General features: G+C 46.5%; 1 protein-coding gene across 2 annotated transcripts in view; it reads right to left on the minus strand.

The window, feature by feature from the left end:
* DENND1A (DENN domain containing 1A) overlaps positions 1–19,961 on the minus strand; it is a 481,754-nt gene that overhangs the window by 140,130 nt on the left and 321,663 nt on the right. For both annotated transcript variants that reach the window (XM_081067070.1, XM_081067071.1), the window contains exon 13: positions 12,148–12,273. In XM_081067070.1, coding sequence (XP_080923196.1) covers positions 12,148–12,273 — 126 coding nt within the window. The remainder of the gene's footprint in view (positions 1–12,147; positions 12,274–19,961) is intronic.

Genomic DNA, 19,961 nt, shown 5'->3' on the forward strand with positions numbered 1-19,961 from the left:
ATCACCACTCATTAGCTACAGCCCTGTTTCCCAAACTGGCGAGGAATATTAGATACATGGAATGTTGACAGGTATTTTCTGGGGAAAAGACTTCTGAAAAATGCTGGGTTAAACAGAGTTAACCAGATTTCTTTGCAGCAGAGCTTCAGTGATGTGCATTCAAATATCTAAAAAAAAGTTACAGTATACAATATGCCAACAATCCCAAATTCTAAGTGATCAGGAAACATATTGACATCTTGTAGATCTAATATTTTGAGGAACACTGTTCTAGAAATGCTGGTTTATGGTATTAATGCTAACACCTTTTAGTGGCCTTCTAGGTCTTTCGTGGACCGGAGCTGACCCTTCTCCACTTCACCCTTCGATGCACCCTTCTTTCCTTATCTCTGCCCTGGCCACACGACCGCTCATAGGACCTGACTGTGCCATGTAGTTCCAAGGCCCCTTGTCTCTGCACGAGCCACTCTCTGCCCCGGCTCCTGGGGAGCTGTTACCCCTTCTGGAAAGCCCCACCCCAGGTGCCTCCTTCCCTGGGAAGCTTCCCCTCAGCCCCGGGCGGATGTGATTCCTCCTGCAAATGTGTGGGTGTCGGCCACCTGTACGACACGCACGCTGCCACAGCAGTGACCACACCTCAGTGCGACACTGCTCACTTTCTGTCTCTGCTCCAAAGCCCTTACGAACAGTGACCGAGTCTTACTCGTCTGTGTGTGCAAGCCAGGCTAGGGTGGTCACCCAGTCAGGCTTGTCCCCCAAGATTTTAAATATGTGTGTGTGTGTGTGTGTGTATAAAATTTTCTGCTATCAAAGCTTTATTGGAATTGACTTAAAATTCACGTTAAGTCAAATAAAAGTTCCATTGTTATGATGACCCCTAATAAACTAACCTTATGTTAATGTAGCTACTTTTATTACAGTGAAAATAATTGATTTTTTAAAAACCGTAAGATTAGTTGAAAAACAACAACCGTCCAGAAAGTTCGGCATCCAGATGAACACCGCCATGAGGCAGCTGACCACTAGGTGTCAGCACAGGAAAAGAGGAGGGTGTTAGCACTGGCCAGTGTTTTCCTTTTCCACCCAATTATCGCCATAAATATCAAAAATTTAAACAAAATATTAAGCAATTAAAATGATCTATTAAAGGAATGTTTTTAAAAAGATATCTAAAATGTTGACATTTCCCCTTTGCAAAATAGTTTATAAATGGTGTTAGTTTAACCTGTATTTTCAAGACAAGAAACATTCGCAGATTGGAGACACTGACTCTTATGAGGAAACCAGCTCAGTTTTCCTCTGAAATGCCCTCAAATCATACGTAATACAGACCATATGGTGATCACCGCTATGGCGAGCGGTCAGTGCAGAGAGAATTAGGCAGATGGAGGGTTCGAATCATGGCTCTGCCACTTCTTAAAAAGTGACATAACCACTCGTAGCCTGGGTTTCTCATCGGTAAAATGGGGCTACACCACTCTGCACGGGGAACATAAAAATCAAATAAGGGAATACATGTAATTATTAGAATGCATTGCATACATTGCATAGAATGTAATGCATTTCTAACATGTAATAAATGCTTCATATTATTTTCTTTTCCTTATGACTTCAAGTTAATGATTTATGTACAAAACGGTGTTTCAGCTCCGAAACAACGAAGGACATTACAACTAAGGACTATTATGATTTCGTTCACTCCACAGATAATCACCTTCTCTGAGCACCTTCTATGTATGAGGCTTTCTGCCAGCGATGCATGAGTAATCACGACACTGCACTGCCTTCCGGAGTGGCTTCCATCTCCTTGTCAGAGGGTATATAGGACTAAATGTGACGGAGCTGTGTCTTTCTGAGAATGTATACACACCCCGCAGAAAATCAATGTGGTTGCATGTCCGCAGGAGGGGGACAGGGGGAAGGATAATGATGATTACCCTCTAATCATCATTAATTCCATGATGTCCTCCATAGGGTAAACCCACCGTCACTCCATCTTACGTTATTGAGCCTCTACTCTGCTGGGGTATAAGAAAGAGTAAGACAAAAATCCCGTTCTTAAGAAGCTCTAGCTATGGACATGAAGGCATAGATCACTGTTTCAGGCTCTAAATTGTCAACCGTTCTTAATGCTTGAAAATGGACCAGAAAGGTTTCCTTTACAGACTCGCATCAAAAAAGCAAAAGACCCTAAAGCAAGATCATTTGACTTAAAACAGTGGCAACTGCAGCCATTTCTCTTTGCCACTGCTTTGCAAAGACACAGTATTTACAACTGCCACAGCTTAGTTTATTAATATATTCCGCTCTTGTATTTTCCTAACTGGAGCTGAATATTTACTGCCCATGGTGATTTCACAGAGGGGATCCTCTCCAGACCCTAACTGCCTACGGCTGGCTCCCATGCAGCTCCCGGTGTGCCTTTGTTTGACACTTACTATTCACGAGGTGGTGTTTGTGTCAGATTCTTCTTCTCATGCTCTAAGATGAAGCTGTGGATGATTTCTTAGAAACTAAGCATCTATATTGTGCGATGCTGAGAGACGACCGCCAGACTTTCATCAGAATGGAAAACAGGTATCATTCATCCATTTGTCCGTCCATCCATCCGTCCATCCAACACATATTTAATAAGCATCTACTAAATATTAGCCGGTGTGAGGGACACCAAGGAACAAGTAAGAGAGGAGCCAGATTATTAAGTGAGATCAAGAATTCCTAGAGTTTAAAGCCTAGAATTCCTCCTGGATAGTCTAGAATACATACACTAACTGTGTTTTATTTTTTTCAAGTTATTTTAGTACCTATGAAAATTTCATTTTGATCATATTCGGCGATGCTCTTAGCTTGATCATCGTGTTTAAGCAGATTTCTTGCCTCTCATCTCTCACTTGAGGACCCACATTTTACTCAGGCAGTCTACATCTAGAACAATGGTTCTCAGTTCAGCGAGGTTCTTTGTGTGGCTCCAAGGTGCCAGGACTCCCAGACTGAGTTCCTGAACAACATCAGTGTCCCTGGGAGGCAGACATCGGAGACTGGGTGCCAATATCAAACAATGGTCATCTTATCCTAAGAGGCAAAAAGTGTTTTGACGAAATAGAAAACACATTCTCAACTATATTTTCTCACGCATTTTTAAAATTGACTCTAATGCATTTCTTAATTTTAAACCCTTGGCACCTACTGCCCCCTTCAGCCTGTTACTCTGGTGAGCAACAACATGAATGAATAAATATTATATAAATACTGAAGGGCATAATTAAACGTGTGGTTTCTTATAAGTCCTTTATGTATCATTGGAGATAAAAGCCAAACTTTCAGAGTTATTTCAAAAGGTAGGAATAAACGGGCCAGAATCTCATTGTCTCTTTGAATGGCTCCAGGTAGTCTCACGTTTGCTGAACACATATGGCCCCCACTGTTCTGGAATGTGGCAGTCTCACTGTCTTCCTCTTCCTCCTTTACTTTCTGGTCATCCATGAATGGTCACTATCATTTCCTTGATATCTACTATCAACAAAAACATTGAGTTTTACATATATTATTGTTATTTTTCACAACAGTCCTATAAGGTAGGCATTATTTCCACTATACAGATGAAAAAACTGAGGCTCAGAGAGGTTAATGACTTTCAAGGTCATCTTCTGGCAGATGACAGAGCCGTTTAAAACCCAGGTGAATCCAAAGACCACATTCTCCATCATACTTGGTGGCCTGCTTAGACATTTAGAGCCACAGAGCTACGGGAGTCCTGGTGGTGGGAGTCCCCTCCCCCGCCACCCCCCGCCCTATGCCTGCTTCATTCCTAGGACATGATCTTGACTTGGGATGAACACTAAAACCAGAAAAAATGGTAGTCAGTAAGTTAGTTCCCAACCCCATCTCTAGCCCACTGTAGACTCCAGCTGTCACTGCATCTGTTTAGCTCACGCCTGCAGGTTTTGGCTTTAAATCCCTATCTGCTGGCCTAAAATAAACTGGAAAATAAGAAAATCTTTCACAAACTTTCTCTACAGAATATTCACAGGTACATATCCATGCTCCACAAACACACTACTGTCCACTTAAACAGCATGGGCTCTGGGTGGAAAACAATTTGGTGGTTCCTCAAAAAGTTAAAACATAGGGGCCGGCCAGGTGGCTCAGGCGGTTAGAGCTCCATGCTCTTAACTCTGAAGGGTGCCGGTTCGATTCCCATATGGGCCACTGGGCTCTCCACCACAAGGTTGCTGGTTCAATTCGAGTCCCGCAAGGGATGGTGGACAATGCCCCCTGCAACTAAGATTGAACACGGCACCTGGAGCTGAGCTGCCGCTGAGCTCCCGGATGGCTCAGTTGGTTGGAGTGCATCCTGTCAACCACAAAGATGCCGGTTCGACTCCCGCAAGGGAGGGTGGGCTGTGCCCCCTGCAACTAGCAACGGCAACTGGACCTGGAGCTGAGCTGCGCCCTCCACAACTAAGACTGAAAGGACAACAACTTGACTTGGGGAGGAAAAAAAGTCCTGGAAGTACACACTGTTCCCCAATAAAGTCCTGTTCCCCTTCCCCAATAAAATCTTTTAAAAAAAAAAAGTTAAAACATAGAATTACCACATGACCCAACAATTCCACTCCTAGGAATATATACAAAAGAACTGAAAACAGGCACTCAAACAGATACTTGTATGGGAATGTTCACAGCAGCATTGCGCCCAACAGCCAAAAGGTGGAAAAAGCTCCAGTGTCCATCAACAGATGAGAGAATAAAACGTGGTATGTGCACACAGCAAATATTACCGCGTTTCCCCGAAAATAAGACCTGGCCGGATCATCAGATCTCATGCGTCTTTTGGAGCAAAAATTAATATAAGACCCAGTCTTATTTTACTCTAAGACCGGGTCTTATATAACGTACTGTAATGTAATATAATACCTGGTCTTATATTAATTTTTGCTCCAAAAGACACACTAGAGCTGATGGTCTGTCTAGGTATTTATTTTCGGGGAAACACGGTATTCAGCCATAAAAAGGAATGAAATTCTGACGTGCTACAATGTGTATGAAGATTGAAAACCTCATGCGAAGTGAAATAAGCCAGACGCAAAAGGACAAATATGGTATAACTGCACGTATCTGAAACACCCAGAATTGGCAAATTCACAGTGGTAGCAAGTAGATCAGAGGTCACCAGAGGCTGGAGTAAGGGAGAATGGGGAGTTACTGCTTAATGAATAGAGTTTCTGCCTGGGGTGATGAAAATTTTTGAAAACAGTGATGGTGGTTGTACAACACTGTGAATGTAATTAATGCCACTGAATTGTATACCTAACAGTGGGGAAAATGGCAAATTTTATGATATATCAAATTTTACCACAATTAAAAAAAATAGCATGGGCTCTGAGGACAGACGTGGGTTCGATTCCAGCTCTACCGTTCCCAAGCTGTGTGGAGAATGTTGGAGCAGCACAGAGGAACACACAACAGCCCCTTCCAGGTTTCATCGCAGCTCCCTGTCCCCTGATTTCCTCATCTCTGTCTTGCTGTACTGTACCTATCGTTTTAAGATTCCTCAAACCTTTCTTTCACACCAGATGGAGGCACAGACAAATTAGTAATATCCCTTGTATGTTCTGGGTATGCTCTGCTTGTCTGTGTGGAGTGCAGGGAGCGCATCCCACGAAGGGTTCTTCGTTCTTTGCAATTTGAGTTGCTCTGAGGCTGAGTCAAAGGAAATCTGCCTCCTTACCACCTTGTAAGAAGTTGGCACCCACAGTCACGCTCCTGCACAGACCTGTATTTCTGTACTCAGAAGGCCTCGCTATACAGCACTTCACAGCTTTATTCACAAAGATGTTTAGTGGAGTATTAACTATAATACCAAACGATTGGAAACAACCAAAATGTCCAACAAGATAGAGTGGTTACAGAAATTATGGTAGCTGTACTTGACAGAATTTTCTGCAGCTATGTACAAATGCATATGACGTAATGTTAAATGGAGGAGAAAGAAACTTTTAACTTAGATTTGATAGTAGCTATATAAACGCTGCATAACAAAAACCAATTAAAGACAATATACAAAAGGTAGGTCAGTGGGATTATGGTGATGTTTTAATTTTTCTAGTTTCTAAGTATTTTTCTATTGTGTGTTACACTGAAAACACACCTAAATATAGTTGTTGTTTTTAAAACCATGAGATCAGTGGTGTTACTCAAGCAGGAGACAAACATATGTGGCGTTTTTCCGACCTGCTCCAACACAGCCTTGTCCGTTGATGCTTGAAAGCCAGGCTATCAATCTGCTTTGATTTTAACTTCTCTGTCTTCAAGAGGTTCTAGGTGGATGAATATGACTCAGCAGAATCCTGTGCAAAATCAGGGGCTAGAAGGTGGAGGATGCCGCGTGCCCACAGCTCAATCTGGAAGCGGGCCTCTTGGCACGGAAATCCTGACTGTTTGCTGTCCCCAGCCCAGCACACACTCCCTGCGGGCAGGGGCTGTGCTCCACTCAGCCTGGGGAAGCCCAGCCAGCAGCTTGGCCCCGAGAGAGCCATACCAGCTTGTTGAATAAACAAGTCTCACGGAGCTCCATCTACACCGGCCTTTCTGGGGATGCCAGCCAGAGCACCTCTAATGTTAACCAAGGACCTGCAGCACACAGATACGGAACAGGCACCGACACACGCACTGTCGTAACACGACTCCATGGAGTACGAGCTATGAAATACGAAACTCCGAACATGAAAAGTGATGACATTGGAAGACACGAGTCTATTTCTGAAAGTTCTTTCAAATTGAGGCTACTGGTCTATGAAAGATCTTTCAAAGAGAGTATGGTGGGTTTGTCTTATTTAGATTTCAGGATGATATAATTTTAAACAAAGAAGTAAAACTAAGATTCTTTTAAAAATTCATTCATTCTCCAGATGTGGGAGGAAGGGGAACATATACAAACCGTGCTGCTATACAGTGACCCGCCCCCCCCCCCGCCCCCAAAGTTGCAATCTTGTACCAAGCAGAGAAAGGATTCTTGGCCTAGCAATTAAAATCATTTGTCTTTTATCCCCGTCTTGCCAAAAAGGACCCCAGCCCTAACTGGTTAATGCCTAACACATACTGCTACTCCCAGAGTTGCCTGGCAACTGCGAGGAGGAGGCGTGTCAGAGAGCAAGAAAGGCCTAAATAAATGAGCTGGAGCCTTGCTGCCGCTTGACATGGATAAAGGGGGTTTTTCCGAATGGAGCTGCCTGGCTGCTTGTGGTTCTGTCATTTAAGTGGAGAACAAGTTGGCTTGGCGGATATTGTTAAATATTTTGGGCTTTGCACCTGATATTCTCCAGGTGACTGAAAACTGGGTCACATGTCCTTGTGATTTGCAGACATTCTCCACTCTCCCAGGCCGCAGCAACCTCCAAAGCCTAGACAGGACAGGACGCAATGTATACACATGGACAGAGACCGGGGGCCAGCCCCCAGCCTCACACACTTCATTGTTCCTTCATTTCTTTCACCCATCCTTCCATCCACAGTTCCAAAATATACTCATTGATGCCTACACTAAACCATGACCCATGCCCAGGCTGGGACTGTAGACAGGAAGAGTTATTAAAGTGGCACATGTGGAAACCAGAACAAAGACAGACAAGAGGGTGTGGCGGAAGGAACCTGAGCTTGGGAGTCAGGCCGACCTGAGTCTGCCTTCTGGCTCTACTACTTATCAGGAAGTCACCAGCAATCTGAGCCTCTATCTCCCATCTGCAAAACGGATAGTCATGGGCAGTTGTGGAGAATTACTGAGATTATAGATGAAGCAACTGAGAGATGAACTGCACGCTGACATTCGGGGAGGCCGCGGAGCAGGTGGGAGACGTGGCTGCAGCTGAGCCTCACTTTCTGACCCTCAGGAGAGCTCTCGGAAACCATTCACCTGGCCCTGAAGAGACCGCCAATGAGCCAGCACAGGTGCTCCTGCCCTGGGATAGGCACGTGGTCCCCTAGCAGAGGCGTGGGTGGAAGGGAGCAGCCTGGCTTCTCGTCCCCTCTGGGCAGGGGAAAGAGACCGCAGCTTGAGAACCCCATCCAGCTGCAATCTGAATTTTTTTTCCAGTAGGAAAGAAATGTAAAAAAAGGCCAAGGAGCTAAAAATCTCAAGTAAGCTCTGGGCTGTGGAGTAGGAGTTGCCCGTCTCTGCCTCCCAGGCTGGGGCTCGCCTCCGCCCCCACCCCGAGCCAGGTGGGCACTGAGGGCGCTCAGCGGGAGCCTGCCGCCCAGCTGCTCCAGGAGCAGAGTGGAAAGGAGCACTGTCAAGTCTGCCGTGTTTCATGTTTTAAAAAACCAAACCTTTGTGATTCTGTAGTGACCCGAGTCTCACGATTGCACCCACTGGCCCCGGATGAAAAACCACTGCACCCCACTGGTGTGGCACCCCACAAAGCAGCGAGAGCAGGTGAGCAAAGGGGCTCCCGCGTCATGCAGCTATACCCTCGTTCCCACACACACTGCTCCCGGCCCTGCACCTCCAGGCTCTCACCCTCCACTGCTGGCTGCTGCTCGAACCCTGCCCAGCACTCTGCCTCAGAGGTGCCCCACTCCAGGCCACCACCGGCTTCTCGCCACCATTTTTCTCCCTCATCTTCTATATCAAAGGCCTTCAGATCCCACTCAACCCACGTCAGGGATTCTGCCTAAGGAAATAATTCAGGCCATGCATGAAGATTTCTCTAAAGATGTTCAGCACAGTGTAGTTTAAAATGGTGAAAGGTTACTGACAGTAAAGCAGGACCAGCATTGGGATGATGTGGTGGGCCTCGGCACTGATTTCAGATTTTGGGACCTTGACAAAAATCCCGGCAAATGGGGGCCGGATTGAGAACCACTGGAGTTATCTGATAGGATACGTGCTGCCATTATAAATGATGTTTAAGAATAGTTTTTATATTGGCCTTTTATACTAAAAGGCCAAACCAAATAACTGGGAACTGGATTGCTTTGCCAGTAACATCTCCACTGTCTGAAAGTAAAAAACCAAAAACCAAAACCAAAATGAAACAAAAACAACTGGAAAAACCCTAGGACCTGAGGAGAAACGTGCTAACATCTGGAGTTACTGTAACTCCAGATGATAGGATTATGGGTGTTTTCTCATTTCTAGTCCTCTGTCACAGTAAATGCTTTGTACCAAGTGCAGGTTCTCTTTTTACAACCAGAGAAACGGAAAGACAAGTGGACCAGGGAGCGGCCCTATCCCCTCAGCACCGTGCTGCCTGCCATCCCAAAGGCTCACCCAAGGCACCATCCCCACCCCACCTCCGTGTGGCCAGTGCCCCGACCCTTCACTCTTTCTTGGGCTCACATGTGCTTTGCAGTTATTATTTTAATGAATCCCCCAAACAATCTTGTATGGGAAGTGCTGTTATCCCACTTTTTGGATGCGGAGAATTGGGTAGAATTAAATGTATGGTTTAAAAGCCATCTAGGTAACATGGTGATGATGCTTGGTGAGAACATTTCTGGCCCTCTGCTTCCCTCGTGGACTTACGGAAAAAAGCCATTCTGGTACAGATGAATGAGACTGGAAGCGTGACAAATCTGACATGTTTTGGCGATTCTAAGATGCAAATTTCTTCCCGTTGTAACGCCTCTGAAACTGGGATGTGTCTTACAGTTGATAGCATCCTTCAATTATAATTGGCAGTATCCTTCTCCCTTCCTTAATGGTCCATAAATAATGGTACATCTTATGACTGAACAGCAGCTTAGACTCAATGAAATGTACCATGTTTACAACCAAACCCATCATCCTATCCTCAAAATGCTACTTTTAATGACCATTAATATTCTGTTGTTGCCCACGATGGGCATGTAGTCCATTCTGTGTTTTTACTATTAAAAATACCGCTACTGGGAACACCTTTGCATTCAGCTTTCCCTTTTTCTACTATGAGCGTAATCATCCTCTCCCAGGTCCAATTCTTGGGAGACACTTGGCCATTTTTTGCCCCTCATTTTCACAGTTTATCTATCACTTTAGTCATATAGTTGTTTCTTTTCCTGATATGACCAGTGGAGGGCTCTCTTCCGAGCTCCCCTAACAGTTCCCTGGTCTGTGCTTTCAGCTTCCCTTCCATCCATCCCTGTATGACTTCAGTCACACGACCTCTCTGCTCAAAAACTTACGCTCCCTGAAGGATGAAGGTCATGCCTAGCATCCAAGGCTGCCGAATGTGGCGCCAGTCTCTCCTGCCCCATCTTCCCACCCAAATCCATGACTCCAGACTAAGTGGCCACGAGGGGTGCTGCCTCCACTCAGTTAACTCCACACGTGCCATGGGAAGGGATGCTGTCTTTCTTTTCCCAAAGCTTACTCATCAAACCCAGGTCAAGTTTCACTTTTCCTATGAGATGTTTTATGGCTCATTTAATCCTTATAATCATCTGGAGATGTAGAATGATAGGCCTTCTTATCCTCATTTCACAGGTGAAAAACTGACATATGAAGTGGCTTGCTCAAGGTCATACAGCTTACAAGTAGAAAGACAGGCTTTAAACTCCAGGGCTTCCATCCTTAATGCCAATGTCTTTCAGAGACAAGTGCAAGTACAACCATAAACTTTTCTGAAGGAGCAACTTGTGCCCTGATCATATACCCAGCAACATGTACCAAGAGTCGACAGCCTCTGGATTCTAGACAAATACATGACAACCATGCGCTCACTATAAGAGTGGAAATACTTCATGTCTATCAGTTCTCAGCAACCCAAGGGCTGAGCCAGCTGTCCCCTTCTTATTTTAGAGATGGGAAGACAACTGTATTTTCCTTGAATTATATCTCTCTCAAACAACACTGAACACGACTGGTTTGGCTGGTCAAAGAGTTCGACAAAGAATTCGAGCCACCTCACATAGAGGCAAGCAGGACAGGAGGAACTTCCTTTAAATGACAGGGCTTTAGAGGACCTAAGGGAAGTATTTCTTAGGAAGCAAAAAGAGAGCATCCCTTCTGTAGGTTGCCTGAAGCTGAGGCAACCAAGAATGTCTGGCCTACGTGCTGGATGGAAGCCAAGGGAGCGCCCACTGCCCTGGCCACCTCACAGAGAGTATGGCCTGGGGGACGGAAAAACAAGGCATTTGCTATTGTTACTCTGTTTCACTTAGACAAATGATGGGGTCACAGGAGGAAAAACAACAACAACAACCATTACCCTACAGGCAGTGCAACCTACGCTGGTCCCTCACACCAGATCCACCTAGGCTGGGTGTGGCTGCCACCATCCACCTGCTCAGGATGAAGAGAGCGCAGTGCTCCTGAGAGAAAGGGCCATCAGCAAAGTTCCTCTCCAGTATTTCCTCCTACACAGAGTGACCCAGGTCCCTGGGCCAATTTCACCATTCTACTTGACCAAGGGGCCAGGAGTAGGCTGAGCAGAGGGATAGCAGACGCAAAGGTTTTATGGAAACTGGGAGAGTTGGTACTTTCATTGGTTTTAGGGTTGAGCTGACGTCTTCGTATCCTAACGACGACGAATCACCTCACACAGCAGGCAGGGGATGTGAATGAGGCAGCAGGGCTCAGAAAGGCTGAAGGCCCATGGCAGTGGATAACACTGCTTCCCAGTCCTTAGCGGACTTTATAGTCATTTACACCAAGAGCACTTTGGGAGCCTCTAACAAGTGAATCCCCAGGGTGATTTAGATTTCCTTTCTTAAGTGTGGGGAAAGGTCCCTGTACAGGGAGGCACAGTGGGAAATCACGGGCTTTGCCACCATAGGGTCCCCCACTGCTTAGCATGTCATGCCCTTTCTGAGCCTCAGTTTCTGTATCTGTAAACTGGGGATGATCATCGCTACCTCAGTCTTCCTGCGAATCCTCATGATGGCAGGTGTGCGTGAGGGGCCAGCTGGCACTGTGTGAACGTAACAGTCGGTGCTGCCGTCCGGGGAGAGGGGTCTTACCATTCATGGGAGCAGTCAGTGCTCCCACATGGCAGAACGACCCCACTGTGCTAAGAGGTAGGGCGCAGGAGGACACTACCCCCAGGCCCCACCACACACATTCCAGGTGAATTCAACAACCAGATGAACTGCGGGTTTCTCGTGGTCCCTGAGGTGCATTTATTAGCCCTGACCAAACACGGGTGTGTGACACACCGAGAAGCTACTCACCGGCTCGATTTTCAGAGCGTTGCGGTAGCTGCCGAAGAAAGCGGCCTGGGCCTTGAGGAAGGCTCTGGCCACACCGTCGCCAGTTGTGGTGGAGACCTTCTTCAGCCGATTCTTCAGGGAAGATATCTGGTGACCGAGAGAAAGGGGGCACAGGTTGAGGACAGGGGCGGATGACGATGGCAGACTAAGAGCTCTAGAAAAGCCCTGGTAGGGGGATCGATTTGATAGCTCAGGGCCTGGGAGAGCAAACATGTACTCAGTATTAGGGCAGGTTTTTGAAATTTAAATGAATGTTGCTTCTACTAGAGCACATATAATACAAAAACAAAAACAGAACCACTTTCCAAGCAGTTGCAATGTGCCAGGTAAGTGCTTCACATAAAATTTCTAATTTAATTCGTTCAACAATCCTGCAAGGAAGAGATTAATGTTTCCATCTTGCCAGGGTGAAACAGTCTCAGAGAGGTTAGATGACACGCCTAGGAACAAACCTAAGAAGTGGCCAAGTTGGTGCGTGAATTAAAGTCTTGTAATCTGACCCAAACCTACACAAAGATCATTTAGTTCCAATTCCATTTCCTCTTCAAATTACTTATAGATATTAGAAATAAATTACTTATTTATAATGCTTTAATATATATTAGGTATAATTAATATACATTATTATATACCGCACATCTCATACTCTAAAGGAATAGTAGCAGTTTCTAGATAAGCACTCACAGGTTAAAATAGACAAGAAAGCCATGACAATGGGGAAAGAAGTAGCGGGAATAGATTTGATATATAAAGACAAGCCATTGGGTCTTACAAAGTGGCTAGAAATGAATTGCAAACTTGACTTAAGAGCCTCCTAGTGGTCAAAGCAAAAAGGGACACACGAGTTGTGAGATTCCTTGGGTCCAAACACTACAAACAAACAAGTTGCACAACAGAACACAGATTTTCCTGAAAGTGAGAATTGAATGAGATTTTTCCTGTGAGTCCTCAATGGAGTTAAGACTACAGCGTGACGGCTGCTGCCCTCAACATCAGAGACAACATCAACCTTCCTTGTGTTTCTCACACGCCCTTCAGTCATCTCAGGATGCCAGACTGCGGAACTTCATACCGTGTTCCATGTGAAAGGTGCCCTGGAAGCGTGTGACATGTGGCCTTGCGTCACTCCCTTACTCAACAAATATTCCTTATTTCCTGAGTGCCTGGGGCTATGTCAGGCGTGGAGGACACAAAGGTGAACAAAACCAGACATGGGCTCTGCCCTCGAAGCTTACACTCTCGTGAGGAAAATACCAATACTGTGACACTGTTACTGTGATGAAGCTCACCGAAGAGGTCAAGGAAGGTTTCCTGGAGGGAAACAGGCTTGGACAGAGATGTGAGGGGTGAGATGAAGCAGTCACCTCAGCAAGGGGGGTAGGAACAGTGGATCAAGCATGGGCAACAGCACTTGCAAAGACCTGTGGGAAGGAGGAGTTCAGGGAACAGAAAGGACTGTGGCTAACGTGGAGAGACTGAGGGGGAATGTGGCTTAAAATGAGTACATTAAGGAATGAAGTTTTCCTTTGTCTTGAGAGAAATGGAAAACTAATGACTATTTTTAAGCGTGCAGATGACACACCAAGGGCATGTTTCAGGTATCTATAAGGGGTGCAAAGGACTATCTAATGCAGGGGTGTCAAAACTGCGGCCCGCGGGCCAACTGGGGTCCACAATCCATTGTCAACTGGCCCGCAGCAAATTCCAAAAATATATTTAGTTTACTTAAATAAACCAGGTGAGGCAATACGTACTTCACCTCGAGTGAGTGGCCCGGCTGTTTGTGTATTTTACCACATATGGCCCTTGGTAAAAAACGTTGAAAAAAGTTTGGACACCCCTGATCTAATGGCTTGACATTATTTAAGTCAAATTTAGGATAAAAAAGAAAATTAGATTCAGGTGATCCATGAATCGCCTACAAATGTTTAGTATGAATGAGTGATGATCACTTTTTAGGATCCACAGCTTTCCTCAGAATCCTAAAGGTGCCTGGGAACCTAAAAAATATCAAGAATCACTGACCCGGGATGAACTATGCATACTTTAGAAATGTCCCATGAATATTCTTTCTTATCACTAAGTTTCCGATAAGGGATTTTTCAATAGCTTATTAAGATATATTTTACATACCATAAAATCCATTCATGTAAAGTGTGTAATTCAGTGGTTTTGTAGTGACAAGGTCAGACAACTATCACTATTATCTAATTCCAGCACATGTTTACAACCCAAAAAGAAAACACCCTATTGGCATGCACTTCTCACTCCCCACCAATCCTCTGCCCGTTTCTCTCACCCCCGTCTCAAGCAGCTGTTAACCCACTTTCCTTCTCTATGGATTTACCTATTCTGGAAAATTCACATAAATGCGATCATAGCACATGTGGTCTTTCGTGATGGTTTCTTTCACCAAACATCATGCTTATTAGGAATAAGGTTCATCCGGGTTGTAGAACTTAGAATATGTCATTTGTTGTCATAGCTGAATAGCAAGCAATCCACTGTAGGAACATACCCCATTTTACTTATTTATTCATCAGTCGATAGGAATCTGGGTGGTTCCCACTTTTGGCTATTATAAATAACGCTACAAACAGTCATGTATAAGTTAAAAGGACAGATGGAATGCAGTGCTTAGCACATAGTAGGCTTAGCACATAAGTGCTTACTGAGTATAGAGGGAAAAATCCTCTGCTGTTGCTTAAAGGGGTGGCCGGCCATATGCTTGGCCAGTCAACTGTGTGAAGACAGGACTGAACTTTCTCTGATAAGTCAGAAGTGACAGGAACACGCATTGAGGGGGTGGCCACCCCATCTTTGTTTGGAGGCAAGCCAAGGAAAACAACTTTCCTCTGGGAGCAGTTTGGGTCCTGTCTCAACACCCGGTTGTAAATACCTTGTTCCTTGTGACCTGCCCTCTTCTGGGACACACAAGCCCCAGCACCACACGAGTGGGCACCTGCGAGGAGCAGCGCAGTCCACTTGGCACCCAGGCAGACTCTGCCATGGGCTTTCAACGTGAAATAGCAATATGAACATGACACATACTTTATTAAGATGTTAAAAATATTGCCCACTCTCCACTCCCCAAATAATAAAAATCCTTCCCCTCTTGAGGATGAGGGTGACATTTCCATCCTTTGAAATGGTGGAAGCCACTGTCACTCTTCTTCTGGCTCCTCAAAGGCCTTGGGCCACCTGTGCCGCAGATTATTCCTCACTTAACCTTCCCTGGCCTTTCCCGATCATTCGGGAGGTGTTTAATTACCTTGGATTCACAAGCTGCACTTCAGGTGAGCCTCTCCTAATGGCCTCATTACCATTTTACACAAAGAGGTGGTCACTGCTCGTGACTGAGCAAAAGGAGTGTGTGCCTTCCTGCCCATCCAGCTGGTCTGCAACCAGCTAAGTGGTCCTGGGCTCTCGGGGCCCCTGTGGCCACTGAGGCCAAGACTTCTGAAGACCTCTCCTCACCCTGCAACACGGAGAAGCTTTTGTCAGCACTTCAAACTTTGAAACTTCAAGTATATGCCCATCCGATAACCGGTGATAACATTTTGTCCTTTAAATACAACTGAGGGAAGAAAATCTAAGGCTTCGGTGACCCGCAGTCATGCATCTAAAGCGAAACTTGCCCTGAGTGCTCCTGGGGGTGCTTGTCAGATCAGTAACATCAGGGTTCATCAGGCCTACGCTGGGGGTGACGGAAATGCTGATGACGATGGCTTCCTCCTTTAATCAGGTACCAGAGGAGGCAGGCAGAAAACAAAGGGAAGAGAGTCCAGAACTGAATTCATCAGCTTCGCTCTGAAGCACCCCTCCTTGTCCCCTGTCCCGTCTTGGTCTTGGCCACTGCAGCATTATCCAGTCTCCTAGGCCAGATTCGGAAGCTGGATTCCATCCTTCTTCCCTTCCCACGTCTTATTAACACCACCCCAAATATGCTCGAAATCCGCCCTCTTCTCTGTGAGCCCATGACCCTGGCCCTGCGCGGTTCAGTCCCATTCATGCTCTGCCCAGACTGCTGCTGGAGCAGTTTCCTCGACGGGCTCTCCTTCTGTTTCCCGTCCATGCCATCCACCCAGAACTGTCCCAGCCAATCATCTTGGGAAAACAAGACTCTCACCACTTCAATCCCTCCTCAAAACCCTTCGATGCTCCCCGCCGTGGCCACCTGCACTTTCAGAAAAGCATCCCAACTCCTCAGAGCATGTTGTGAGGTTTTCCTCAGTTGGCCTTGTTTCCCCTCGCCCCACTTAAACTCATACTCGACTGATACCAAATTGCTAACTAGAAGCATATATGATTCTCCAGCCCCAATACATGCCAACAACTCAGACGGAGCTGTCCCTTGTCCCTTCCTTCCTGCTTGTGAACATCTCTTCACCCTTTGAAAGACCATCCGAGTGTCCGTCAATGGGGGCAGATTAAATTATACCACATCCTGTCAGTTCACAGAGAACGTGGCAATACTCTATGAACTGACACGAAAAGATGTCCACAAAATATTGCCAAATGGGGGGAAAACACGCAAGTTGCAGAACAGTATGTACAGCATGAATCATTTAAAAAAATTATATATGTACACATATGTAGTATAAATCTAAAATGCCATGTATCAAGCTTTAACCAGGCAGAGATGCTTTCTGTTTTATGAACTTTTGATTGTTTTGATTACCCTTTATAAAAAAGCATATGTTACTTTCATAATAAAGAATTTAAATGAGGTATTTTCCTTTAATAGTCACATTAAACACTGCCTTGGGTTAAGGGAAAGAGGGAATCCAGATGTCCCCTCATCTGTGAAGCCTCCCCTAACTCCGGAGACACCCAACCTGGCCCCCTCGGCGTGCATAGGTGATTCTCTGCTGAGGTGCAGTGTCTAACATCTTTCTTGCTAGACTCTGAGTTCCCTGAAGGTCCAACAGTGCGTGGCCCCGTGAGTCATTCAGCACTTTCTCCTGAATGAAAGAACAGATGAGCCAGTGTTCTGACATCTTGAAAGGCATTTCCAGGGGGCAAGCCTCTCCGTCTGGAGGAAGATCGAGGATCACATTCTCCTGTCACTGATCATTGAAGGAGCTGGTCTCAGTCCGGAAGGACTGGGGGAGAAACTGATCCTCATCCATTCCCTGCTGCACAAGGCCATCACTGAGATGCACCCTGATGAACCTGTGGGCGCTGAATGAGCTCAGTGGACAAGCAAACCGTCTCATACCACACGGCAAAAGCAACCTGTCCCGTGACGGACGCAGGTCCTCCTCCCCGCCCCTCCGTGCACCCGGCTCCTGGTTTGCCTGTTCGCTGTAGGCTCTACCTCTCAGGTCTCTTGGCTGCACCTGCTCCTCCATCCCCATGCACTCCTCAGGCAGGAGAGTGTAGAGCTTGGATCACATAAGCCTCAGTCTAATGCTGGAAACCTGGCTTCCCTACTTTCTTAAGCTTTCTCAGCTTCAGTTTCCTCGGTGGGAAACTGAGGTATCTGCAACATACATACATTGTGAGGATTAAAATACAATGGACAGAAAATGGATGATGGATGTGGCGACGGCCTAGCTTTTGGCCATTAGCTCAGGTTTCATCTTTTACCGTGACCACTGCAACAGTCTTTGAAATGGTGGCTTTCCTCTATTTTCTTCCATCTGATCCATCCTTTGCATCGAACGATCTTTCTAAAAGAAGGGGTTGGGTCTTATCGCTCCCTTCCCCTCCAGCCTGCAGAGGTTCCCTGCTGCTCACAAAGTCCGTGCCCTCAGCACAGAGGCCTTCTGTGGGCTTGGCTCGGGCTCCGTTTCCAACGCTGACTTCTATTCAGCTGCAGAGGCTGCAACATCATCCCAAAGCCTGGGACAGTCTTCATCCCATTCTCTAACAAACCCTTTTATGAAAAGAAGCCTCTGACTTTCTGTGACACCCTCTGTCACAACAAAAGCTCCTTCTCAGGGCACCTTAACCTGTGCCTTTGGTTGATGCCTGAACTGTGCAGGTCCCGTGCTGGAGAGGTGCTGGGAACAGGGCTGCCTCAGGGCCCAGCTCCTGGAGGCTTCTGTCAAGCTCCCCAGGCCGGCCACAAGTTAGCTTGTTTGTACTTCAAAGGGGGCTGTCATACTGTATACATCATCCTCCTATTTAGCCTTTTATACAGCCAAAAGTTTACATATCTTCCTCCCCAACGGCATTAAAATGACCCTGGTGATTCATATTGGCTCTCAACAAATACAGATTTATGTCTTTATCACTTGCCAGGGGAGGGGAGAATAAGGATGACATACTGTTCACCCAACCACCTCTCAGACACTCCTATCCATCTCTTTCCCTCAGTGCTGGCGCCTTACGTTCTTTCAGCAGCTTCCCTATTGCTCTGAGGATAAAGATGAAAGGCCTGGCCTGGCCTGCGAGGCTCGGAGGGATTCGGCCACAGCCTCTGGCAGATGCCAGGCTCCTGCATCCTCTCCGTGGCTTAGCCACACCCTCCAGGCTCCAGTGCACTGGCCTCCCTTACACCCCACGGCCTTTGGATGTGCTCGCCCCTCTGCTTGCAGTGCTCTCACCACACCCCCCCCTTGCCTAGCATTCAGCACTGTCCCATAGGACTTCCCACAAATAATCTGTTGTCCATTGTGGCAGCTGCAATTTAGCAGAAGTGAGGCCTTCTGCTAAATGAGAAGTGAGACTGAGGAATTGAAGTTTTGTCTTGCTGTATTTTCATCAGTAGCCACCTGTGGATACCGGCCACCATGGCGGACAACACAGGGTCCTGGAGCACCTAGTGCTCACCCTTCGGCCCTCAGCACAAATGTCACCTCCACAGCCTGACCCCTCTGACGAGACCAAGGCTCCCCCATTTCACATTCTCGCTGTACCTTTCCTTTGGAGACACACAGCAATGTGTAGTGACGCCCTTTCCAACAATCCAGTGCATTTCTCTCTGCTCTGAGATGGGATGCTTTAGGAAGGGAGGGACCATGGCCATTCAGTACACTGGCACACCTCAGAAGACACCTTCTTCTAAAGGGCGGACTCAAGTCCACCTGTGCAGGGCACCCACTTCTCTGCCCTGGGAGCTGCATTAACTGCTCGGTGTCAGAACTGTAGTTTTTTTTTTCTTTTTTGACAAATCACACACCCAGCAGCAGCTAGGAGCAACAGAGCCACACTTTCTTTCCCCCGTTAAAAAATGGCCCTTAAGGACTAAGGCAAATTGATTCTTCCTTGCCTGAATAAACTAGACATCAGGGCTGTTACAAGATCTGGAGACTTGGGAGGGGAGAAAGGACTCCTGCCTGTGTGCCGTTCTCAAGGGCACATACCCACACACGGGCTCCCGCTGCCACCTTCACATAGGTACACGGTGTCTACTTATGTTACACTAGTTAGTTCTTGCTTCCCATTTGAAGCAAAAAGTCTTCCCGTGTAAAGGCCGTCCCCGCCCTACTCTCTTTCCCAGTAACAGTTTCTGGGAAAACCAGAAACTTACCAGGAGACAGGAATAGGAACGAGCACTTAAGAATCACCCTGCTGGTACCATACCCAGCATTGTATTAGCATGTCAGCACTACAGGCGGGGGTAGGCAAGTTATGGCCACTATACAGATGAGGAAAGCGAGCTTCAGTTCATGCCACACAGCTAGTGCAGTAAGGGGCAGAGGCCAAAGTCAAGCCCAGAGGTGTCTTACTCCACAGTCTGTGTTGTTCCATTATTTCCCACTGCTGCCGGGATTTCTTGGACCAGCAGATGAGGCTTGCCCACGACACCGGTTTATTTCCCCAAC

The sequence above is a fragment of the Rhinolophus hipposideros genome, assembly GCF_964194185.1.
Source record: "Rhinolophus hipposideros genome assembly, chromosome: 11".
Classification (NCBI taxonomy): domain Eukaryota; kingdom Metazoa; phylum Chordata; class Mammalia; order Chiroptera; family Rhinolophidae; genus Rhinolophus; species Rhinolophus hipposideros.